This window comes from Malus domestica, chromosome 16 (assembly GCF_042453785.1).
Source record: "Malus domestica chromosome 16, GDT2T_hap1".
NCBI lineage: Eukaryota > Viridiplantae > Streptophyta > Magnoliopsida > Rosales > Rosaceae > Malus > Malus domestica.
In genome coordinates, this window is record NC_091676.1 from 22,810,462 (window position 1) to 22,837,785 (window position 27,324).

Consider the following 27,324-nt stretch of genomic DNA (forward strand, 5'->3'; position numbering starts at 1 on the left):
GGAAACCTATTTAACGAAAAATGACAGTAGGATGCAAATTGAAAAAATGACAATAGGGTGCAAATTGATTTTTTTACCCTTCAAATGCAGTCACGTGGATACATACTTAATAGAAGAATAGATGAAAAATTAAAAAAATTAACAAGATAGTAGGATGCAAATTGAAAAAATGAGAATAGGATGCAAATTGATTTTTTCACCCTTCAAAGGTAATCATGTGGATACCTACTTAACGGAAGAATAAAAAAAAAATTAAAAAAAAAATTAACAATAAGGTGCAAATTGACTAATTATGAGAGTTGGGAGGAGAATTTGATCAAAATTAAAATTAAGAAGAGAAATTGATTAATTATGAGAGTTGAGGGGATAATTGACCAAAATTAAAGTTAATGGAAAAATAGGTCAATGTTCACACGTTTACGGGCTAAAATGATGAATACCTCTCCCTATAAATGCAGGAGTTTCACCGTCTACCTATTTCTTACACATAATACAAATCGGAACAAAAAAAACGATCTGAAAAAACAAAATTCAAAGAAGTTACTGACGGAAAGGAGAATCCGAATCTCCAAAAGGAAAAGGCAGAGGCGAAATTTCAATTTTTTTTTCAAAAGTTTGAAATTTTAAAATCAATTTACTTTTCTCACTTTCTGGGGTTAATTTCTGTTTGGCTACGAAGAAAATGGCGTTGAGCATGACGCATCAGATCGGCGCACGCTCCGGGACTCCGGTTACGACGACCGAAGCCAGCTCATCATCCGTTGAATCGGTCAGCACGTCGCCGATGTGGAAGTCTCCGGTGGCTAGTCTGACTTGCAAAATTCAGAAGCCGGAGGGGATGGACGGGTTGTCGCCGCCGTTGAGCCCGTGCAGATCGCCGGGTCTCGGGTCGAGCCGGGCGGATCTGTCGATGGCGTGCAGGGCGTTCGCGACGGAGGTGGAATCGCCGGTTCTGGAGCACCAGGTGAGGGGTGCGCACGATAAGGGCACGGGAGTGCCGGTTTATGTGATGATGCCGTTGGACAGCGTGACGATGAACAACTCGGTGAACCGGAAGAAGGCGATGAACGCGAGTCTTCAGGCGCTGAAGAGCGCGGGGGCGGAGGGTGTGATGATGGACGTGTGGTGGGGGTTGGTGGAGAGGGAAGTGCCCGGCGCGTACAATTGGGGCGGGTACGCTGAGCTTCTCGAGATGGCGAAGAAGCACGGCCTGAAAGTACAGGCTGTGATGTCGTTTCATCGGTGCGGCGGGAACGTCGGTGACTCCGTTACGTGAGTATCTCTCTCTCTCTCACTTCATTCCAATTTTTTATTGTTTTCACGTTTTTTTTGGTTGGTTTTAATTTTTACTTTCACGTGCGATAGTGAAATGCGCTAGAAAGATTCTTTAGAACAAACTAGCTTATGCCTACAACCACAAGAAGTTGCAGCTTCCTAATAAATAAATAAATAAAAAATGTGAAAGGTTCTGAATTGATATCATGGGCTGGTGGGTTTGTTGTACTGTCGGGCGTGGTAAAATTCCCCCTAACTTCTCTGGTTAAGAAAAATATGGATAATCGTGACTTGTCAACATGTCTCTACATTAAAAAAATAAAATAAAAAAAAGGCTAGCTTATGTCTCTATATGGACGTTTTTATTTTTGGCAGGTTTTTGTTTTCTTTGATATTAGATATATCTTAACATTATTGGCCATTAATAAATTAGATCTATTAAATTACATTATTATATATCAGTTCTTTGAGTGATACAAGACTAAATAGTTTTTTCACTCTTTTTTTATTGACAAAGAACATTCTATTAATTGGTAGTTTTGATATGTACTAAAAAGATTGTCTATCAAAAACTAAAAATGTTTAGCAAGATTGTTCACCAAAAAATAAAAATATACTAGAAAGATCGTGTCACTTGAAAAGTTGGGATTTTTTGCTCAAGAAATTTTAAACTGTAAAATTCCTATTCAAAGATACTGTGATTAAAATATATAGATAATGATAATGCATATGTGGATTTTAAAATTTGAGATACTTTCAAGCATTCATAATAATTAATATATACATAATAATGTATATGTGGATTTTAAAATTTATGAATGCATTCGTTGGATTGGACGTGTTACAAAAATAAAACTAGCTAAAAAATAATGTCGTATTTTCCATTTTTATTGACATTGAACTTGAAATTACGTTGTGACAAGGAGTTTTGGAAATTTGTGGCGATATGCTGAATATTGGTCTATATTTGTTGAATACAGCATTCCTTTACCCAAGTGGGTTGTGGAAGAGGTTGAGAAAGATCCAGACCTTGCATACACTGATCAGTGGGGAAGGAAGAATTGCGAGTATTTATCGCTTGGCGCTGATACCCTCCCAGTCCTCAAGGGCCGCACGCCGGTCCAGTGCTACGCCGACTTCATGCGTGCCTTCCGGGACAACTTCAAACACCTTCTTGGTGACACCATTGTGGTAATACTTCCCTCTTTTTTGTATACTTGTCTGTTTGTCTAGAGAAGATACTTAGGCGGTAAATGTGGCACGATCATGGCACATGTAGTCGCTGTAAATCGAACAAAAAAGGAATGCCAAGAAAGAATATAAGTGAAACTTAATCGATAATGAATGTATTCTCTCTTTTTTACAAGACAAATACATGTGTCTGCAATGGTGTTGAATCTTTAGTTAGAAACTGCAGATACATGCCTTGCTTGTTAAGCTAAATTGTTTCAAAATTCTTCTCAGGAAATCCAAGTTGGAATGGGTCCCGCAGGTGAGCTGCGTTACCCTTCGTATCCCGAATCCAATGGGACATGGAAATTTCCAGGAATTGGCGCCTTCCAATGTTTTGACAAGGTATCTATTGCCCCTCTCTGTCTCTGCCAGTAGCTTTTAGTTTTGTACACCGCGGCTAATATATAATGTACCATGATGCAGTACATACTCGGTGGCTTGAAAGCTGCTGCTGAAGCTGCGGGTAAACCAGAATGGGGTAGCACAGGTCCCACTGATGCCGGCCACTATAACAACTGGCCGGAAGATACCCCTTTTTTCAGAAAAGACGGTGGAGGGTGGAACAGCGCTTACGGTGAATTCTTCCTCGGCTGGTACTCCCAAATGCTCTTGGACCATGGTGAGAGGATACTTACCTCAGCTAAGTCTATCTTCGAGGAGGCCGGTGTAAAGATCTCAGTAAAGGTTGCAGGCATCCACTGGCATTACGGGACCCGGTCCCATGCCCCCGAGCTCACAGCAGGGTATTACAACACACGATTCAGAGATGGTTATGTTCCTATTGCGCAAATGCTAGCACGCCATGGTGCCATCTTCAATTTCACTTGTGTTGAGATGCACGACCACGAGCAGCCACAGGATGCTCAATGTTTACCAGAGAAGCTTGTTAGGCAAGTGGCTATGGCCACACAGAAAACAAACGTACCACTTGCGGGTGAAAATGCACTGCCAAGGTACGACGACTATGCACATAAGCAGATATTGGAAGCATCATCTCTGAAAGTTGAGGGCAACACTGAAGGCAACCAAATGTGTGCGTTCACATACTTGAGGATGAACCCGCATTTGTTCCAGCCCGATAACTGGAGGCGTTTTGTGGGGTTTGTAAAGAAAATGAAGGAAAAGGGTAGCCACAAGTGCCGGGAAGAGGTGGAGAGGGAAGCGGAGCATTTTGTGCACGTTTCAACACCTTCGGTGCAGGAGGCTGCCGTTTCTCTTATGCACTAAGAATGCAGGACTAGGCTTTTAGCTAGCTTGCTTCTACCGCAGTCGAATCTAGTGATGAGTGGTAAATCGCACGGTGGTATACGAAGGTAAAAACATAATGGCAAGACAGTTGCTTCTCCATTCCCTGCATAATTTCTCAATAGCTGATTTATTTAAGCTGTGGCTATGGAAAACGAGTAGGGGCGTGTGTGTAGTATATATAGGATTTTGGGGGTAAATGTTGGGATTGTTTGTATCAATACCCCCGTAAAATACCATTTCTATCCTCTTTATTAAGCTGTGGTTATGGAAAATGCGTAGGGGTGTATAGATAACCTCTTTCAAGTTATATTATCGAGAGCAAATTAATAAACCTAATTGGGACTCATGTAAAAGGTATCCTATATTCATGTGGCAGGTTCAATGGTTCCACTTTAGAAACCTGCTTTAATTTATAATTCAAATTCTAGAATGCTCACCTTGCAAATCTGCTATATCACGTGACAAATCACGTGTATTGGTCTCGAGCAGATACTTCTCAACTCAATATGGTCTTCCATATTGTCATGTGTGGTGTGTCACTGTCATGAAAATAACTTGTATGACAATCTATCGACATTTGTGGTCTCTATTCAGACCCTCTCCTAGACAACTCTCTCACTCGCACACTGATTTTGGCACCTTCGAACCCCATCATCGAATCCCCTCTCTCGACCTCATTCTTGGAACCCCATCCCACCAAATTCCAATTCTTCAAATTTGCATTCTCGAATTTACCGTTCTCCGATTTCACCTTTCAAATCTGTATCGGCCATAAATCCCAACAGTGATCTTGCTCTTCTCTCAACTATTGACCCCATAAACCTACAGTTGACTTGTATAGTTTCCTATAATTTAGGATTTCCTAGTTTAGGATAGATCCCGTGTAATATGGGAGAAATTTCTTTGTAATCTTCTGTAATTATTCTTCCCTTATTGGTTAGGATTAAGATTTGTATATTATACCTCTTCATGATATGAAGAGAATAAACATATCATTCAAAGCATTATCTTCAGAGCCAAGGTTAGAAAAAAAAAAAAACCACGCTGTGCGCAGAATCCGGAACCTGCAACTGCACAGCCAGTTGTGCCCCGCACCGTCGGACCAGCGAGCGACACTATTGTTGCTGACTCAGGATCCATCGAGAATCACCAACCGCGCAACCAGTTATGCAGTTCCCTCTCCGAACAGCGAGCGACGCCGTCGTTGCTGACCCGAATTCACCAACGATCCCATCATCCACCCACCAAGATCCGCTGCTGCATCACGTGCACACGAACCCAGAGCCCGTATCGAACCGTACCTGCTGCTACTACCTGACAAACCCCATAATTCTACAACACATCGCATCAATTGCGTCTTGCCAATTTGAAGTCCTAGCCCAGATTCGTGTGTCCATCACGACCCACACAGATTCCTTCTTGACGAACCTGCAACAACTGCACCGGCCGGCACACCTTTGTCGCTGCTAAGTTCGCACTTTGTGCGTTCTGGAGATAACCCAAGAATAGAAGACAGAATAAAAGAAAAAAGAGAGAAAAACAAAAACAGAAGAGGAAAAAGGAAAAAAAGAAAAAGAAATTGGTTTTTTGGCATTGGCCCACATGGGCAAGAACAAATTGATTGGTTTTTCAGTTTTTTATTATTTGTTAATTGGTTGTTTGTGGTTGTTGGGCTTCTTTCTTGCTAATTGAAGCTGCTTGGGCAAAATTTGGGCTTTATCCATCACCAATTAAAGTACTAATTGAAGTTGCTTGGGAATATGGCAGTCTGGGGTTGTACCGCTCCAAATCGATATGATCGAATCAGGTAGGAGAGTAGGATCAATCGTGATTGGTAGAAGTGAAGGTAGATTCTGAACATATAGCCGAGAAAGTGTCGGCCTTTCTTAATGATACATGTAATGATGGTAAGACTTTAAAGGTTTCTGCATCTGTTATGAATAATATATGGATAATTAATTTTGATGCTACTGAACATATGACTTGTGATTTTAGACAAGTACAAACTCTAAAACCATCCCCCAAAACTGTCGTGAGTGTTGCCAATGGTGATGTTGTCCCCATTATCGGAGAAGGCAATGTCTCACTTTCTGATACCTTGAATCTTGATTCTGTACTTGATGTTCCTTCCCTTGACTATAATTTATTATTTGTTACTCAAATAATTGTCACCCTACATTGTCTTGTGATTTTTTGGTCTTCTTTTTGTGTTTTTAAGGACATTCGAACTTGCAAGACGATTGGCTATGGTATTAGGAAGGGGTAGCTCTACTACTTGGAGCTGACATCAAACAATTCCTGAATTTTGACTCAAGCTCTTGCAGTGGAAGGAAATTAAGGGGATAGGAATAAAGCTTTGAAGATTTGGTTGTAGCATCATCGACTTGGACATGCTTCGTTCGGCTATCTGTGGAGGTTGTTTCCTAGCCTATTTGTTAAGCATGATATTTCTAACTTTAAATGTGGTGTTTGTGAAATGGCTAAAAGTCATCGTACTTCGTTTCCGCCTAGTTTGAATAAAAATTCAATCTCGTTTATGATAATTCATTCTGATGTTTGGGGACCATCTAAAACTGCTACACTTGGTGGTGCTCATTGGTTTGTTACATATATTGATGACTGCATAGGTATGACTTGAGTTTGTTTGACGAAGTCCAAAAGTGAAGTTACTTCTTTGTTTTAGCAGTTTTACAAAATGGCATAAGTACAATATAAGTCACAAATACAGGTTCTTATGAGTGACAATGGCGGCAAATATGTAAACTTTGAACTTTGTGCCTTTGCTGATCATCATGGTATTGTTCATCAAACTACATGTCCATATATTCCATAACAAAATGGTGTTGCAGAACGCAAGAATCGTCAACTTCTAGAGGTTGTTCATGCTTATTTGCTCGAGGCGCATCTCCCGTTTGGGGAGAAGCTCTCAACTCAGCTGCATATCTCATGAATCGTATTCCATCCCGATTAGTCGACTTTCAAACACCGCTCCAGACTCTCTCTTCATATGTTGATGCTCATACAATTCCTAATCTTCCACCTCACGTGTTTGGCTATGTGGCTGTCGTTCATCTCCATAAACCGCAGAGAAGTAAGCTTGAACCTCGGGCCTTACGATGTGTGTTTGTGGGGTATGCCTTAAATCAAAAGGGGTATCGTTGTTATCAGCCTCCGACAAAAATTTTTTTGTCACTGTGGATGTTGTGTTTCATGAAAATCATATGTACTTTGTCAATCTCGAGTCTTCACTTTAGGGGGAGAATGAGATAAAAGTTCAAACTCTTGATTATACTACTCCATATATAAATAGTGTGAATGATTTGGATTTAAGTGGTGATGCCTTGGAAATAAGTGGTGATCATTCACACGAAAACAATGATGTAAATGAATTAGAACTAAGTGGTAATGTCTTGGAGACAACTTGGAGACAAGTGTTGATCATTCACATGGAAACAATGTTAAAAACCTTGAAAATGACTAGTTGACATCGCCAGATAACTCACTGCCAATTTCCTCACCACCGGACAGTCTTGTGTCGCCAACTACCTCACAGTCGATCTTGAGTCCTAATAACCATAATCAATCGTCTTCAATCCCGGATGCACCACCACCACGTCGTCTCCCTAATCGCGTCAACCAAGATATTCTTAAACTTACTTATGAGGTCGACCCTAAATGCAAAACTAGGTATCCGGTGAGTAAGCCCAACCCTGAGTTTAATGTATTATACCCGTTAAGTAATTATATGTCTACCAATCACCTGTCAGAATCAAATAAGTCATTTGTACATCAATTATCTACTGTATCTATTCCTAACAGTGTGGAGGAGGCTTTAGCTGATCCACGTTGGCAAGCAGCAATGAATGAAGAGTTGAAATCTTTGAAGAAGAATGCTACCTGGGAGATCACAGACTTGCCAGCTGGCAAGAAACCTGTGGGATGCAAATGGGTTTATACGGTGAAGTACAAAGTAAGAAGAATGGTCATTTTAGTATTGAAGGTTATACAAATGTTGATTGGGCCGGTTCGAGTGATGATAGGCGCTCAACATCAAGTTACTTCACCTGGGTTGATGGAAATCTGGTTCCTTGGAGAAGCAAGAAGCAATGAGTAGTAGCAAGGTCGATTGCAGAAACGAAATACAAAAGTATGGCCCTTGGTATTTGTGAGATTTTATGGCTTAAACAACTACTACAAGATTTGGGTGTCAAACATAGTCAACAGATAAAGTTGTTTTGTGATAATAAGGTTTGCTCGCGATATTGCTCATAATCCAGTGCAACATGATAAAACTAAACATGTAGAGGTTGACATGTTATTTATTAAAGATATTTGTACCATACTTGACCAATCCCAAAACTACTGAGCATCGATCAACGTTATACCGTCAAGGACCCAGAAGAGTTTCCCTCCAACCAGGAGACCAATCACAGTGCGACACGTGTTGACATCAGAAGCTAATCATAGCGCGACACGTGTCAACATCAGAAGCCAATCACAACACAACACGTGTCAATGTCAGAACAAAGCTAGAAACTCTCTTCTATAAAAGGAGATCATTCTCCCACAATATTGCCTAATGTCATTTGTACTAAATCATTCACTAGTACTCACTAAAGAAAAGCTTAAACCTATGTACTTGTGTAAACCCTTCACAATTAATGAGAACTTCTCTACTCCGTGGACGTAGCCAATCTGGGTGAACCATGTACATCTTGTGTTTGCTTCCCTATCCTTATCCATTTACATACTTATCCACATTAGTGACTGGAGCAATCTAGCGAAAGTCACAAACTTAACACTTTCTGTTATACCAAAGTCCTCATTGATTTTGTGCATCAACATTTGGCACCGTCTATGGGAACGACACTTATTCCCATTCTCTTCAGCTTTGTTAAGCTGGTTTCCACCATTCTTACACTCTCTTTTGACCAGGCATCCTTTTCCAACATGGGGAGTGAAGGAAGCCACAACACACAGAATGACACCCCTCTTGCACTTGGTGCGAAGTAACAAAAGAAAGAACAAAAGAAGTTTGCTCTTCGGGCTTAAGTCGATGAGCTGAAGGCTCATAACAACAAGATAACGATGAAGAATGAAATCCTCCAAGAGCAGTATGAGAAGGTCTTCGAGATGCTCCACAAGGCTAGATATACAAAAACACATGAGCTTATCACCCCTATGGAAGTCAACCATCAACTGGGTGCCCTCCAACACGGAGGGTCGTTTGCCCTCGACATGGGTATTCCTGTTGAGGAGCAAGCTACTCATCGAAATGGTGACCAACATGAGACTTCTCTCAACCCAGCTACTTCGACTAGAAGCAGGAGGAGTGGATGAAGGCACCTCCTTACAGAAGGAGTGGAAGGATCGAAAGCCGTCTTTCGCAACTGTCGAGACTTCCTAAAGCAACGTCGAGACAATCCCATCCAAGTAAGCTCGAAGATCAATGATCCAAGGGTTTCTGAAAGACTCGGTCCTCTCCCATGTCCTAGGCTGGCTACCAATTTGGGGAAAGGGCAACAAGTCCTAGAGAAACACGAAGGTATAGGGGACTCAGAGATGTTCCGACAGACATACCTTAGAAGTCAGTACGGCGAGTCTAGGGAAAAATCACATGCTCTTGATCAAACCTTTCTACTTCCAAGAGGAGATGGAGATTTACTAAAGAAAGCTCCAGTAGTACATGACTCCACTCAGGACCCTCTTGTCCTACAGCTCCTTAAGGAAGTAAACAAGTTGAAGGCCGAACAACAAGCTGAGATACCTGTTTGGAACCAACCTAGGCCTGGCCCTCTTACAAGGAGGATCCTTGACACCCCCCTCCAAGCAAAGATAAAGCAGAAGCTTGGCTTGCAACTCTATACTGGAAAGGAGGACCCGATTGAACACTTTAACCTCTTTGAGTCCACCATGGCATATCGAATGCACACCGACGAAGAACGATGTCTTCTCTTCCCTTCCACCCTCTCTGGCAGAGCTCTAAACTAGTATTGCCGTCTTCCACCTAAGACGGTAGACTCATTTGAGGAATTGAGGAAACTGTTTGTTTCTCAACCCATTTTCCAGATCGATCGCTTTCACTATACGGATGACTTGTACACTATTCGCCAAAAGCCAGACGAGTCATTACGTATGTATGCTGGTCACTTCAGCCATGAGTATTCCCGTTGTGCCGAGGCAGACGACAAGACTACCCTTAAAGCCTTCACGGCAGGCCTACGTGACTGTTTCTTTAAGTGCATGATCAATGCCAACACTTGGAAGACTTACTCTGAGGTGATGGCGCATGCTTATAACCATGCCTCCGCCGAGGTAAGAACATACCAAGAGAAACCCCCAACAACCATCCCCTATCAGCAAGTAGGAAATAGAAGCCAGGCCCACCAAAATGAGAAGACCTCAACCTTCCAAATGGCAGCGGTGTCTCCCCCTGCCATACTTAATACTTTGCCAAGTCAACAGACATATCAATCTTAGGGTAAAAGGAAATATTTCCATCCTCACTAGTCTCACTTTAGTAAAAGGAGTAAGCGACACTACTGCGATAACCAAGCGTATCGCCACGATAATCCCCGACCCCAGACAGTCAACACAGTGGGTCAAGCATGTGTCAGGACAGGCCCTACCCCGAGGTATGAGGTATACACACCTTTAAATGCCACATGCGTGACCATTTACCCCAGCATAGCATACCTGATACCGAAGCCAAAGCCGAGGCAGCCAGATTACAAGCCCACGAAGAACACGGGCACATTTTGCTGCTACCACGAACATAACGGTCATGACACCGAGAAGTGCATCACCCTTTGTGATCATATTGAAGCTTTGGCACGTGAAAGAAAAATTGATCAATTCCTCCTTCACCATCCAAGGGGTAACCGTAACCAACGCCAGGTGAATATGCTATATTCCATAAGTGGCGGCACACCCATATCTAAATTTTCCAACAAGGCTATGAAAAACAACGAATGAGCTTTAAGCCCTGGCCACCTAGTGTTTCACGTGGAAGACATCAGGGGAGGTAAATATCAAAAGCCTAACTGGGATCCAATATGTTTCTACCTTGAGGAAGAAAGAGGTATCATCTACCTTCACAACGATCCACTGATCGTGGAAGCTCACATAGCTAACTTTGAAGTACGACGAATCCTGGTAGACACAGGGGTTTCGGTCAATATCATGTTTGCTGAAGCTTTCAGAGCACTTAATGTAGCTGAACACTTGCTCGATCGCTCGATTTCTCCTTTGATAAGCTTCTCCGGTGATATCGTGCAACCTTGAGGGAGCATATACTTACCTTTCACCATTGGTACATGCTCTTACACAGCTACCATTACCACTAACTTCCTGGTGGTTGATTGCCCAACGACATACAATGTCATCTTCGGATGCACATGCATCAATGATCTCAAGGCCATGGTATCCACACATACGTTGTTGATGAAATTTCAAACCCCCTATAGCAATGGTTACATTCGATGAGATCAACTTAGTGCATGATCATGTTACAACATTTCGGTCAAGCAACATCACCTGCATGTGCCCAAGGAAACCCTTTCTATACATGACCAAGTCATAAAGACCCGCCCAAACGAAGCCAACTTGGATCTTTATGGTGGCAATAGTCAACCCGACGATCCTAGAGATGACTCTTTCACCCAGCAAGCACAACCCGCTGAAAAGTTGAAGAAGGTTTCTATCTCAAAAGATTATCCAAATAGCATGGTGAAGATTATCACCACCTTGTCACCACCCATTCGGTTGACATTGATCTCTTTTTTGCAAGAGAACACTGAGGTCTTCGCTTGGTCATATGAGGACATGTTAGGCATATCTCCCGATATCATATGTCAATTCAATGTTCGCCGAACAAATTGGGAAGAGCATGGAAGTTTACGTGGATGATATGCTAGTCAAGAGTAAACATGCTGACCAATACATCACTAACCTATCTGAAACTTTCACCATTCTGAAGAGGTATCGAAAGAGGTTGAACCCCAACAAATGTGCCTTCGGGGTAGGCTCTGGCAAATTCATAGGCTTCATGATAAGCCAACGAGGCATTGAGGCTAATCCCGAGAAGATCAAAGCAATCATCGACATGAAGGAACCGGTAACTTCAAAAGACATCCAGAGCCTTACTGGCAAGGTGACAGCCTTAACTAGGTTCATCCCTAAGGCCACAAATAGATGTGCTCATTTCTTCAAAGCACTTAAGGGAAGTAAAAAGTACATTATATGGACTGATGAATGTGCCGAGGCATTCAAGAACCTCAAGGACTACATGAGTAAAGCCCCTCTGCTCTCCAAACCTGAGGTTGGTGACACTCTCATTATCTATCTATCGGTATCGGCTTCACCAATAAGTTCGGTTCTCATTTGAAATGATGGTAATGTCGAACGACCTATCTCCTACGCTCGCAAGGCCTTACAAGACACGATACTCCAACATTGAGAAATTGGCTCTAGCATTGGTTATGTCTGCTCGAAAACTTCACCTTTACTTCCAAGCACACTCTATCATCGTGCTTACCAATCATCATCTTCGACAGATACTTCAAAGTCCTGACACTTCGAGGAGAATGATCAAATGGGCAATAGCATTGGGTGAGTTTGACATCTCCTACCAATTAAAGCTAGCTGAGAAGGGCCAAACAGTGGCAGACTTCATCGCCAACTTCACATATCTTGTTGACATTGTTTCTACGCCTAAAAAAGTGGTTTCATTACCCTCGAAAACTCAGAAAATAGAACCAACAGCCCCAACATGGAGTCTATATGTTGATGGCTCGTCAAGGTTATAGAGTAGGACTAGTCATTATGACCCTTGACAAAGTGGCAATGGAGTATGCTTTTCGTTTCAAATTTAAGGCATCGAATAATGAGGCCGAATATAAAGCCCTTCTAGCAGGCTTACGTTTGGCCAAACACCTTAGGGTTAAACGAATTGATATCTTTAGTGACTCCTAATTGGTGGTTAACCAGGTCACCAACAACTTTGACGCTAAGGATAGCTCCATGGCAGCATATCTGGCACAAACACAATTGTTACTCGAGCACTTCCACTACCAGATCACCCAAATTCCTCGAGCGGTAAACAGTCATGCAAACGCTTTGGCTTGCCTCGCCTCAGCAGTGGAAGACAAAATTGGGAGAAAAATTCAGGTCGAATTGTTGCAGCACCAAGAACCATGGCCGCAAAAGTGTGCAACTTATAACAGGGGGATAATTGGATTACCCCGATTTATAAATTCCTTGTGCATGGTACCCTCCCAAACGATAAAGTCCAAGCTAAGCAGATTCGATACAAGGCTACCCGTTACTTGATCATTAATGACCAACTCTACAAACGGGGTTTTAACCTACCATACCTAAGATGCCTTACGCCCGCGGAGGCGGAAATTGTCCTTTGGGAAATACATGAAGGAGTCTACGAAGATCATGCTGGATCTCAATCTCTAACACATAAGGCTTTTCACTAAGGATATTACTGGCCAACACTCCACCAAGATGCCATCAAAATATCTCGCTTATGTGATAAGTGTCAACGCTACGCAACTATTCCTCACTCCCCTCCCGAGCCGCTCACTTCTATGATCAGCCCTTGGCCCTTCGCCTAATGGGGACTTGATTTGATCGGCCCAATGCCTGTAGGGAAGAGCATGGTCTGTTATGCAATCGTTGTAGTTGACTAATTCACAAAGTGGGCTGAAGTAGAACCCTTGGCAACCAGTACTGAGGCAAAAATAGAAGACTTCGTATGGAATAACATCATTTGTAGATTCGGCATTCCCAATGCGATAGTCACTGACAACGGGCTACAGTTCGACAACAATAAGTTCAGGATGTTTTGCTCTAAGTTCAACATCAATTTATGTTTTGCCTCCCCAGCTCATCCCTAGTCTAATGGACAAGTCGAAGCCATCAACAAAATAATCAAGCGAACTTTGAAAACCAGCTTGGACAAGGCTAAAGGTTGTTGGCCAGAATTTGTACCCCAAGTTCTTTGGTCATATCGCACTTCGTATTGGACATCAACAGGAGAAACCCCATTCTCACTTGCCTTTGGTATAGAGGCAATTGTCCCAGTTGAGCTTGAGCAAGCAACGTTCCAAGTCCAAAACTACGTGCAAAGCGAAAATGCCAAACAACTTACCCTCAACTTAGATCTAGTCGAGGAACACAGAAACCAGGCTCATTTAAGGAATGTCGCCTACAAACAGCGCATCTCCAAATACTATGACTCAAGGGTCAAACCTCGTTCTTTCAAAGTGGGGGACTGGGTATTGAAGAAAAAATTACTCTGCGACAGAGTCTCGAGTGAAGGAACACTTAGTCCAAATTAGGATGGACCATTTGAAGTTGTTGGCATCAGTCGCCATGGCTCCTACAAGCTTAGAAGCTCCGATGGCAAGACCCTTAGCCATCCATGGAACGCTGATCACTTGAAGTACTATTACAAGTAAACTCACATTGTACAAGTGTTAAGCTTCAGCCGTTCGGCATCCTATGTAACGAAGACTATTTGGCATGAATTCAATAAAGAGGTGATTTAGACAACTCGGTCCTAATCCTCTTACGTTCCTAGTAATGAAACACTCGGGTTCAAAACTTCAACATGAATGCTTCCAACATGAAACAAAGTCTAAGTATATATTAATAAGACTATACAAATAAATGAACAACTTCATAGTATATTCGTTCAATCATACATTCCAACACATTCATACATAAGCCAACTGTGCTTCAAAAGGGTTCAACATACTTTATGTCATTCGACACTTGCTACAATGTGCCTCGACACCTTGCCCTTATTCTCACCAACCAGGTGATGAAATGTACAACCCGTACTCTAATATCATTTGGCAACTTGCTACTCATGCCACCAACCAGGTGAAGAAGGAACTCATCTTCATGCCACCAACCAGGTGATGAAATGTACAACCTGTACTCTCCTTTATGTCACCAACCAGGTGATGAAATGTATAACCTGTACTCTAATATCATTTGGCATTTTGCCATTCATGCCACCAACCAGGTGAAGAAGGAACTTATCTTCGTGCCACCAACCAGGTGATGAAATATGATGAAAGATGATGAAGGAACTCACCATTGTACCACCAACAAAGTGATGAAAACAACTCACCATTCATTCCACCTACCAGAAGACGAGTGGTACAACTTGTACATGTGAACTCCTAGTATTCACAAATAATCAAAAACCCTCAAGCTTGACAACTCAACTAGGGGAACACTTATGCCCAACAAGAGTTATAGTCACCAACAAAGTCTTATTGCAAGCCAACAACAACTTCAGTGCATGGCATACGAAGATCAAGCTATTCAACCCTCTTGCATCTGTTTCAGACATTTCTCCTTTGTAACAATGCAAACACTACAACTCGTAGAAAGCTTCACACACTCTTGATCAAGATAGTGTGAAGCAAAACCAATTTATGATGCCAACAAGAGCTTCATCAAAGGAGTTCAACCACAATTCTCAAAAGCTTCACAAACTCTTGATCAAGGCAGTGTGAAGCAAAACCAATTTATGGTGCCAATAAGAGCTTCATCAAAGGAGTTTAACCACAATTCTCAAAAGCTTCACACACTCGTGATCAAGACAGTGTGAAGCAAAACCAATTTATGGTGCCAACAAGAGCTTAATCAAAGGAGTTCAACCACAATTCTTAAAAGCTTCACACACTCTTGATCAAGACAGTGTGAAGCAAAACCAATTTATGGTGCCAATAAGAGCTTCATCAATGGAGGGCAACCACAATTCTCAAAAGCTTCATACACTCTTGATCAAGACAGTGTGAAGCAAAACCAATTTATGGTGCCAACAAAAGCTTCATCAATGAAGGGCAACTACAACTCGTAGAAAGCTTCACGCACTCTTGATCAAGACTGTTCGAAGTAAATTCAATTTATATGGTTCATCCAAACCTTTGACTACTACAAGGTTTGGCTTGCATCACAATCTCTTGCTCAACAGTGTGGAAGCAAAATTTGTATATGTTGTCTCTCCCACATTTTCAAATTTCTAATTTTCCCAAATAATAATAATAATAATAATTGGGAAATTCAACAAATTTCTAGTTTTCCAAAAAAAAAAAAAAAAAAGAAAAAAAAAAGGAAATTGGGAAATTCAACAACTTCAACAAATGGAAGGCAACTACAATTCTCAAAAGCTTCACACACTCTTGATCAAAATAGTGTGAAGCAAAATCAATCCATGGTACCCAACAAAAGCTTCAATTCCAAAGCTTCACCTATAAGCTTCAACGTCAAAGCTTCACCTACAAAAGCTTCAACACAAAAGCTTCACCTACAAAGCTTCACCTACAAGCTTCACCTACAAAAGCTTCAACACCAAAGCTTCAACACCAAACCTTCACCTACAAAAGCTTCACCTACAAAAGCTTCAACACCAAAGCTTTACCCATAAAAGCTTCACCTACAAAAGCTTCACCTACAAAGCTTCAATACCAAAGCTTTACCCACAAAAGCTTCACCCACAAAAGCTTCACTACAAAAGCCCACAAAAGCTTCACCCACAAAAGCTTCACTACAAAAGCCCACAAAAGCTTCACCGACAAAAGCTTCACCTACAAAGCTTCAACACAAAACCTTCACCTACAAAAGCTTCACCTACAAAAGCTTCACACACTCTTGATCAAGATAGTGTGAAGCAAAATCAATTCATGGTACCCTACAAAGCTTCAAGCTCAAAGCTTCACCTATAAAGCTTCAACACCAAAGCTTCACCTACAAAGCTTAATATATATATATATATTTTTTTTTTCTTCAGAAATTCGAAAATTCGAAAATTCGAAAAATTGAAAAAAAAAAAAAATTGCCTAGGCCTCCTTTTCTTTGGGCCTAACAACTTTCATAACAAATATATATGAAGGAGGAGTTTTGGGCTACCATTTAGAAAGGAAATGCCTTATTTGTCAACTCTCCTGACCGGAGACTTGGGGGACTCATACCCTATGCTACTGCACCTTGATACTCGGAAGTCTCATGACCACTCAGTGACTTGGATTTTTCAAGTCTCCAACCGAGAAGTTTTCCTCACTTGGGAAATTAAGGGAGCACTACCTTAACATACATGCTTCACTTACAAAGCTTCAACATACAAGCTTCAACAAAAGAAAAAATTCAAAGAACTTAGTGAAGAAGGCTTTGGTGTATTTAACACAATACGTTGAAATGAAGCAAAGTTTATTTATTGATATCTCCGATAAGTTACAAATATGTACATATACATGAATCAAAATAAACAAACAAGAGGGAGCCTTCACAAAGGTTGCTCAGGAGAAGTCTCAGCAGCCGGCAGAGCCCCAGAAAGAGTAGGCATCAGAGGGTGATCATTCAGAGCCTCAATACTGGGCAGAACCCTAGAAGGATGAGGCACCGGAGGTTGATCATTTAGAGCTTCATTACACGGTACAATCCCAGAAGACGAAGGAAATAAATGCCTTTGGAACAAACCGACAAACCTCTGATGATCAAGTAAAATCTGACCATCAGAATCCTGCAGCTGGTCAAGCTTCATCTTCATATTTGTAGCATAGTCATGTGCGAGCCTGTGCAATTGTTTATTCTCATGCTTGAGCCCTCTAATCTTCTATTTGAGACTTATCACTTCAGCTACCAATGATTCAACTTGGAGGGTTCGAGCAAATAGGCGTTGGGTCATATTAGACACAGAACCTGCACATTGAACATTGAAAGCCAAAGAATCCTTAACAGCCAACTCATCAGACCGTTTGGAAAGTAGTATGTTATCTTTGGGAGTGAGAAGGTTCCTGGCCACCACCGCAGCAGTCATATTCTTCATCACAGAGTCCCCAACGGTAAGAAGACCAGTAGGGGATAAGAAGGATGGGCACCATATGTTGTCTTGAGGAGACATAGCTGCCTCTTCACCAAAGTTCAAGTCAAAACGACGGTCGGATGGGCCAGACATTTTCAGAAATGATGAAGGAGAAATGAGGTTCAATAAATCTCTGAAGTACAAAAATAAGGGGAAAATTCTTACAAGCAATAACTCTCTGAATGTACTTCTTGCACACAATTGGTGCCCCTATAAAAGAAAGGGCAACTGGCCGTTGGTTTAAAAATCGAAGAGGCACCATTCTCCGGATTTCGAGAAATGGATTTTCCTGAGTAAAATATGTCGACAATCTCTACACGCAACATCAACGCCTCAGGTACCACAGATAACTTTGCCAAAGATCTCTGACAAAGTTTAGACACATAAATTTTGAAGGTCCAGCTACCCTACTATTACCCACTATTCCCCCCAAGGGTAAAGGAACAGCACCATTACTTGATAACTGGAAAGTCCCAATGTGTGTCAACCTCTGTGCTCCGTGGCAACGCAGACTGGAAAAAATGCCCAACCTTTACTCACATTCCAGAAAACGCTCCCACCAATATTGCTTGCTTAAAAATCGAAGAGGCACCGCCCTCCGAATCTCGAGAGGCAGACTCCTAACATGATTACTTTCTAAAAAATCGAAGAGGCGTCATTCTCCGAATCTCAAGAGCCAGACTCCCAACATGATTGCTTTCTTAAAAATCAAAGAGGCACCGTTCTCCGAATCTCGAGAGCTAGATCATCGACATGATTGCTTGTTCCAAAATCGAAGAGGCACCGCTTTCTGAACTTCGAGAGCCAAATCTTCACACGCAACATCAGCTTTCCAGATACCACAGACCACTTTTTCAAAGTGCTCTGACAAAGTTAAAACATGTGAATCTTGCAGCTTCCACTACATTGCTATGACCAAAAAGGGTAAAGGAACAACGTTACCACTCGCTGTTGGGACAATTCCTATATATGTCGACCTTCATCCTCCACAGCTAGGCAGACCTGCAAATAAATTAAAAATGCTCAACTTTTCTTCACATCCGAGAGGGCACTCTCAGCAGAGTCTTTCGAAATACTCAGCTTCTTTTCCCTCTGATAATACCTCTGCAAACAAACAACACCAGAGCAAGAGTATCTCATATTATCAGGGTTAAAAGCAAGAGTATCCCATATTATGCTTTTTCCCCGTCTTTTCCTTTGTCCTTGTTCTTACCTGCAAGACAAGGAGAAATAGAGCAATCCGTCAACACTTGGAATCAAGCTTCCAGTCAGGAACTGACTACCTGGAACTCCTTGCCTGATTACTTACCTGGCATTGCTCTCGAGTACTCATCTTCAACATCTTATGCTTCCAGAAAAGATACCACATCTGCCTAAGGAACAGATAGGGCAAGTGAGAAGGATACAAGGAAGCAAGTGGAGACAAGCGCAACAGAACACGTGCCGATTCATCTATTACTTTGTCAACAACAAAAGTATCCCATATCATCAAGGTCGAACACACTTTTGATTTGATGGACTTGTTTTGACCCTCAAATTCTTGAGTTGGCCTTATACTTTGGAGAAAACCAGAAAACCCTCCAGCCCAGTTCAAGAATAAGTCTGTGGAAAGTTACTTCTTCAAAAGCAAAAGTATTTCATATCATCTCTTCTCTTTATCCTTCATGCTGCCTACAAGATAGGGAGAATGAGAACAATCAGTCGGAACTCGAAATCAAACTTCTGATCTGGGACTGATTGTTAGGAGCTCTGATTGCTTACCTTGTATGTCACCTCTTTCGGCAGATCTCCTAGCTCGACGATTTAGGGGACTCTTACTACATGGTTTGTATCGTGCTTGACCAAGCCTAAAACTACAAGTAAGCTTCAAGTGAAATTGATACATTACCTTGTGCATCTCCACCATTTAAAGATACCACCCCTGGATAGAGGAAAAGTACTTCCAGAGAAGATGCCACATCTACCTATGAGACAGATAAGATAAGTGAAAATGATACCACACTTCGGTACTTAGAAGTTTCGTGATTACTCAGTGGCTTGGATCTTGCAAGTCCCTAACCGAAGAGCTTCCCTTACTCGGGAACTTAGGGGAGCACTGTTTGTACCATACTTGACCAATCCCGAAACTACTAAGCACCGGTCAACCTTATACCGTCAAGGACCCAGAAGAGTTTCCTTCCAACCAGAAGGTCAATCACAGTGCGACATGTATTGACATCAGAAGCCAATCATAGCGCAACATGTGTTAACATCAGAAGCCAATCACAATACGACATCTGTCAATGTCAGAACAAAGCTAGAAACTCTCTTCTATAAAAGGAGATCATTCTCCCACAATATTGCCTAATGTCATTTATACTAAATCATTCACTAGTACTCACTAAAGGAGAGCTTGAACCTATGTACTTGTGTAAACCCTTCACAATTAATGAGAACTCCTCTACTCCGTAGACGTAGCCAATCTAGGTGAACCACGTACATCTTGTGTTTGCTTCCCTGTCCCTATCCATTTACATACTTATCCACATTAGTGACCAGAGCAATCTAACGAAGGTCACAAACTTAACACTTTCTGTTGTACCAAAGTCCTCACTGATTTTGTTCATCAACAAAAGAAAAGCTAAAGGTAAAATAATTGAAGTGCCTCTAATCAGAACGAAAGATAAAATAGCTGACATCCTCACCAAAGTAGTTTCTAGTGAAAAGTTCTCTAAGTTTCTAGACAAGTTAGGCATGTGTAACACATATGCACCAACTTGAGGGGGAGTGTTGACTTATATAGTTTCCTATAATTTAGGATTTCCTAGTTTAGGATGGATCCCGTGTAATCTGGGAGAAATCTGTTTGTAATCTCATGTAATTATTCTTCCCTATTTGGTTAGGATTAAGATTGTATATTATACCTTTTCCTGAGAAGAATAAACATATCATTCAAAAAATTCTATTGAGGGAGAGAACTAGGGGTGGGTCAACAAAGATTGACATGCGGGTTGGGGTGGGTATTGTCTGTTCAAGTCGGGGCTATATTTGGTAGATACAAAACCAGGGGAGAGCTGAGGGTATTTACGGGGCAGACCGACCCATTTCTAACATACAATTAATGGCATGATCTAATTATCAGTAATCCAGAAATCCCGACCGTTGGATAGGATCTACAGTTTTTAGTTTTTACTCGTTCAGTAACTTCAGTTTAGTCCCCCCCCACTACCCAGACCCCCCCTCCCCACTTTCTTTCTCCATTTCTCATTCTCCCTCCCACCTCCACTCGACTTCTTGAGACAGAGAGTAATTGAGTTGATTCGTATTCGACTGTGTCGACATCATAGTAGCCAGCCACCACACGACATCACCTCACCATCATTTCCCGACTCTCTTCCATTGTGGGACCATGACCATCACCATTGTGGGACCATGATTAGCACATGACACTTGGCAAGAAGGATTGGAATGCCTGAAGCCATGGAGCCTGCCAAACTTTTGCCAGGCTAGGCTTAACGCCTTATTAAAGTACTTGTCTCCCAAGTAAGGAAATCTTAATTCAAGTCAAATTATGATATCTTGGGGATTATGCAAGTAGTCCTAATCCTAAGAAAATTGAATATCTTCTAGATAGTTTCTGGATTTAATGAAGATTGCTTTCCATAAAAGGACTCTCAACATCTCTATAAATACTTTAACCTGGGTACTTATCAAGCGACGTCTCTCTAACTCTCAAAGGAATCAATGACAAATGAAGATACACCTCTCACATATTCTCTCCACACCTACAAAGAGATTTGGAAGTGCTTTTAAAATGGTTGAAAATGCTTTTAGTGAAAATGTTTTTGAATCCAATCCTTAGTAAGTGAATCTTAGAAAAACACTCGAAGTGGTTCTTACAAGAAGGACATCTGGTGCTTCTTAATTATCAGAAGCACTTCAATTGCTTTTGGATCCAAAAATATTTTCTCTAAAAGTTCTTTGAAATTTGAGTTATAAGTTTCTATGTCACGTGGTAGAGCGAGTGGTAAACACTGTTCAATAAACATAAGATAACCACGTATTAAAGAAATTATGTCTGATTCAAATTTTGTAAGATTGTAACACATGTTTTGTTTTAACTATAGACAATATATGTCACTCATCATATCATATCATGCCATATAAAAGTTCCTACTCAAGTTTTTCTGGTCCCCAAGCGAGTGACTAGTGGTGCATAGTCCTTTCCATTAGAAGGACCATGCCAAAAATAGGAACTTGCCCTACTAATTTTCAGTCAATGCCCCATTTCAACAGCAGAAATACACGCTGCAGATAGACTCGCTACCAAATCCATGTCCCACTGCTAATTGGAACCATAACTTAGTGTATATATATAGACGTTTTCCAATCCCAGTTTTACATCAATCAAGAAAACGTTTACATCATTAAGAAAACCACAAGTATTCTCATTAATCCCATAAATTTTTAGAGAAAATGTCCAGCATGCAGCAACCATTCAATGCAGGCCAATCCCAAGGCCAGGGCCAGGTATGAGATTGATGTTTTCAATTCAAGCAGGGTGTTATTATTTCCACCCACCTGTCATATTCTCTCACCCGTCGACTATTGAGAATGTTCATGACAAATGGATATAAAGTGAGTGGGGAAATAAGACAAGTGCGTGGGTGCAAGAACACTTTTAAGCTGCAGAACGTAATTTATTAGATGATCATCGTACCTGTGCTGTATATGTGATGCAATGCCATATATTTTATGTTGTTGTTGGTGCAGGCTAAGGCAGAAGAGTGGATGCAGTCCACACAAGAAACAGCACATGAAGCTAGGAACGCAACAGCTGATGCAGCTCAATCAGCCAAGGAGTCTTCTCAGCATGGAAAGGACCAAAGTGCTGGTTTTCTTCAGCAGGTTATAAATATTTCTGGATTAATTGTTAACTCCTTCACTCTTTTGACATGCATGAGAATTTGAGTGACGCTTAAGGGACTAAACTAATTAAGTTTAGATGATCACAAATTATGTGACGGGTCAAATCCACTTTATTACATCAATTTCTGTATTCAGTTGTCAATAAACACGTAAATTGCCTAGGAATCAGCTAATTTGGTCTAAAATTTTGATCCCTCAAACATTTTCGAATAATTTTCAAACACACGCTGACTATAATACAAACAAGTGGATGGTCATCAATAAATCTTGTAAACTTTCTGATAGAGCTATTCTCAATTGCCACAGACTGGAGAGCAAGTGATGAACATGGCACACGGTGCTATGGACAGCGTGAAGAACACACTTGGAATGAATGAAAAGAAATGAAGAAGATATATACCAGCAGCAGGCACATCTTCCTATTACGATTTGTGAAGATGTGCGGTATCAACTAATTAGCATCTACATACGTACTTCGATGGATATAGGGTTTTGTTAATTAGGAGCATTTCTTGCTCTTAATTCCTTATCATTAGGGAAACTCAAGTTAATTTGTCTGTCAGAGTCAGACTGAGAAGTCTTTGAAAGGAAGCTCATGTCATCAGTTGGAATAAACTCTACAGATATATTCTTTAGTTTGTTTTCCATTTTTCTTCCACATTACAGCAATCAATGTAATAAAAGCTTAACAAGTACTGCAATGCAATATGCCAATTACCTATGTTAACTCGATCATATATCTTCTGTTAGTAATCCTATAACATCACCAGGGAGTTAATTTCAGTATTCAGTGCTCGACGCTGATACCCAAATCGTTCAAAATTCTTGTCCAAGTAAACTACTACTATCTCCCTTTCAATTCATCTAAACTTCTTCCTAATTAGTTGCTCAACGCTGATACCTAAAACTCCTCTTACTTCATTAACCAGTTGCTTTTATTGTTCTTTCCATCTAGGCTAGGGTTAATTTCTTGTGATCCCCAAGTTAAAATCTACAGAGGACCAAACCGAAATCCAGTCCAGCAAAATATATATTAGGTAGCAAATCGAGCTGGTCTGAACTCCAAATTGACCGTTTTGCATTAATCTCGACAAACTTGCCTCTCTAACATTTATTGCGCTCCAAAGAAACTTTGTCCTTCATGCGTGGGATAAGGTTGTCAAATATAATATATATATATCTCAGTCATCATCATTCACTTGCATACAAGAGCCTGTCGATAGTGGATCCTTCTATCTCACGATACCAATGATGATTTGTTTCATTTTTGTAATCTTGAATGCAAGATTTGAAACTTGAAGATGAGCAGTTACACCATGGTAATGTTATCTCCCTTGGATCCTCTAGTGATTGCTTTTCTTGAGGACAAAAAAACAGCTTTAGAAGCTGGGGGTTGTCTTCTAGCTTTTTATCCATTATATTGGTATTAAGAAAGAAAAAAAAAAGTATTTTCTCAATTCAATAATGACAGCTCACTTTCCATACTACCAAGTAGCCTGGAGTATTGAAGAAAAGAAAAATTGCATGCGTTGCTCTTAAATCCTTTCTTTGGAATTCAACTCTCTCGCCCACATGTTGAAGCTTTTCCAAATACTATTAGCATTTACATACCCTGTAAGTAAAACACACAGAACGCCAATACTGTGTTTTGTACAATCAAATTCAATTTTAAGTTCTTTAGAATTTTAAACAAAATTATCTAACATTTCGTTTTCATTTAACTTGTTTGTTAACTATTTTTAGTTTTACTACAAGCTACTTTTTTTTTTAATCATTTGCCACACTTGCGTGGCTGTTGGAATGTTGGACGCTCATCCAATTACAGGAAAGCACTTTTTAGGGAAAATGGTTGAAATCAGGAATGTTTTTGAATTCCAAAAACGCTTAAAATCCTAAACCCTCATTGGTGCGATAAAAACTTTAAATGTTTTTCCAAGATTTACTTGTATTTTTACTGAGAATTGGTTCCAAAAACTTTATTTTTAGTTATTATTTAATTATTATTATTTTTTATCAAAAACACTTTTAGCTATTTTTAAAGAACTTCAAAACCAGTTGACAATCAGATCCTGTTTTCTTGCTATCAATTGCAACATAAAAAAAAAAAAAGGTTTTTTGGGGGACACGGAGATAAGAATAATTTTATATAAAAATTATCAAGAAGTTACCAGTTTGGTCCAAATTTCTTCTCCGATACATGTAATTAAATTAAATATGACTAAGTAACTCTTTGGAAAAATTAAATATGACCAAGTCGGCACTTTCTTAGATTGGTAGTTACGCTCACCACTTTGTTAGGGTTAAGATTATTCTCAGTTCCTTTTATTTTCCTTTCTAGCTAGGGTTACCTTTTCCAACCTCTCTTCAAGATCATATGCCAATGGAGGACCCAGAAAACCTCCACTCAAACCAAATAAAACGTAGTACATCAAGCTGGTCTGAACTTCCAATCGACCCTTGTGCATTGATCTTACCAAAGTTGTCTTTTGCAAACGTATTGCGATTCAAAGCAGTTTGTCCTTCATGGAATAAGGCCGTCAAATTTGTATCGCAGTCGTCATTGTCATCGTCGTTCCCTTGCTTATCGGAACCACCATGGATCCTTCTTCCTCAATATACCGACGATGATGGGTTTCGTTTTTCAAGTGTTGAAGGCAAGGTTTACAGCTTGAAGAACACACCCTATGAGTTACGCCATGGTAATAGCATCTGTCTTGGATCCTCTCAAGGATGGCTGTTTTTCTTTTGGAATAAGAACCAGCTACAGCTGCTGCTCTTAAATCCCGTCTCTGGGATTCAACTCCCCCTCCCACGTTTCAAAACGTTTCCAGATATAATTAGCATTCAATACAAGACGCAGAGTGCCAAGAGAGAGCTTTGTACAATCAAATTCAAGACATCTACTCATGCTAATAATCAAATTCAAGGCACGGAAAGTTACAATGTTGGCTCAGCCAAAGATTTGGCGAGACAGATCAGCAAAGTTGTTCTGTGTTCGAGACCAACTTGCAGTAGCAGCAATAAAAATATTGGAGTTTTGGTGATGTACGACTTCACAGATAGGTGGTTGAACGTATATAGTAATAGTAATTATCTTGCGTTTTGTACCACAACAGATCGTAGGTGGAGAAAACTTGCCAAGCACAGAATGTACATTGACGTTACCAGCTATGACAATCAGTTTTATGCTTTACGCCAAAACTATTATGTCTAAGTCTGGGATTTCTCCAAGTCCTTTCTCAATAGAAAGATGATAATCCGGCCTGATCAAAGAGCGAAAATTGCTAATAATTAGAGGGATTACATAATCAAAACAGGAGAAGATGTATTCCGAGTTGTGCGGTTCTACAAGGATTTTTTCAGTGAAACAATTGCGTTCCATATTTATAAGCTGGAATATTTGATAGATGGTAAATCGAGATGGATAGAGGTGGATTCGATTGGCAAGAGTGCTTTATTTTTGGGTTTGAAACAGTCCATAGTAATGAGCTCTGCACACGATGGCTTAGAGTGGGATGAAAATTCAGTTTACTTCACACATATGCCTTCCTACTACAATAGTCATTTAGGTGTGTTTAATTTGAAAAGCAAACAAGTTGAAAAATTTGTGATCTTCCAAAGGGCCCTGCACCACCTGTTTTTTGGATTGACCCAAATACGCTTCAGCATTGCATGCTAGGCTAGGGAGGAATTACCTCTGCCTGGGGTGAGGTACATTCATCGGTGTTTTCTGCAGTACTAGAGTTCAATTATTTGAATTGTCTACTTTTCAGTTTTCATTTTTTTTAGTATTCGGGAACCAAATAACTCATCAAGTTTTCTACTTAAAAATTAACTGAGCTAAACTTTGTGGAAGTCTTGGAGAAGTGAGTGATTTTGACCTGCAGTAATTAGTGAGATGAAAGGTTTGAGTTTCAAATCATCAGCTTTCTTGGGATCCTGACGGTGGATTACCTCAACCAATTTAGTTTTAAATTTATTCGATTTGTTGGAATTGTTTTGTTCAGGATAATGTTGAAAGACAGGAAGTTGATGCTGCAGATTGTAAGACAGTACATCTTTCAGAGTGTGCAATCACTTCCTTTTAATATATGGGACGATGTGTTCCTAATTGTGCAGCTTTACAAGAATTATTTCAGCGAAAAGATTGCGTCCATATTTATAAGCTGGAATGTGCTATAGATGGTAGATCATGATGGATAGAGGTGGAATCGATTGGTAAGAAAGCGGTGTTTTTGAGTTCGAATCAGTCCACAGCATACCTTTGCAGCTGGCAGTAATGAGGTATGCACATGATGGTTAACTCAGAATGGGAAGCAAATTCAATTTACTACACACATATTGGAAGGAATTTACTAGCAAACTAGGAAACTTAATTTCTTTGCTCGCTTGAATGATTCAATTTTTTTCCCTGAATGGATGCTGGTCAAGAACTTTCCAGTTAACAAGATTTTTGGTTTTTCTGTTTCTATTTTTTGCAGAATTACAACAGATGAGATGATCGTGATCCAAATTTATTGGTTTTTCTATTGCTCCCATCAGTTTGTAATCATGATCCAAATGCAGTGGATGCACATGAACACTACATATTGCCGGTCGAGACTTAATTTTTTGTTTCGGTAAGTTAACCTTAGTGTGCGTGGTACTGAATCCATGGCAGCAGTGATGGGACTACAATTTGCTAGAGATCTGGGATTCTCTAGTGTGATGCTTGAAATGGATTCCAAAGCACTGGTGCAGATTAATGACGATGAGGACTGCTATGAAACTAC

General features: G+C 40.6%; 3 protein-coding genes across 3 annotated transcripts; all 3 read left to right on the top strand.

The window, feature by feature from the left end:
* Window positions 1–386: 386 nt before the first annotated feature.
* LOC103405347 (beta-amylase 1, chloroplastic) lies at window positions 387–4,155 on the top strand. The gene is made up of 4 exons (XM_008344331.4): window positions 387–1,272; window positions 2,256–2,466; window positions 2,740–2,850; window positions 2,932–4,155. Exons 1-4 carry the CDS (start codon window positions 683–685, stop codon window positions 3,733–3,735), a joined length of 1,716 nt encoding a protein of 571 aa, XP_008342553.2. The 5' UTR covers window positions 387–682; the 3' UTR covers window positions 3,736–4,155.
* Window positions 4,156–21,995: 17,840 nt separating this feature from the next.
* Window positions 21,996–23,273, top strand: LOC103417275 (late embryogenesis abundant protein 1-like). Its single transcript, XM_008355467.3, has 3 exons — window positions 21,996–22,153; window positions 22,397–22,531; window positions 22,859–23,273. Exons 1-3 carry the CDS (start codon window positions 22,100–22,102, stop codon window positions 22,937–22,939), a joined length of 270 nt encoding a protein of 89 aa, XP_008353689.1. The 5' UTR covers window positions 21,996–22,099; the 3' UTR covers window positions 22,940–23,273.
* Window positions 23,274–24,932: 1,659 nt separating this feature from the next.
* On the top strand, window positions 24,933–25,766 carry LOC103417285 (uncharacterized). The gene has a single exon (XM_008355474.1). The coding sequence runs from the start codon at window positions 24,933–24,935 to the stop codon at window positions 25,764–25,766; it is 834 nt and encodes a 277-aa protein (XP_008353696.1).
* The last annotated feature ends 1,558 nt before the right edge of the window (window positions 25,767–27,324 follow it).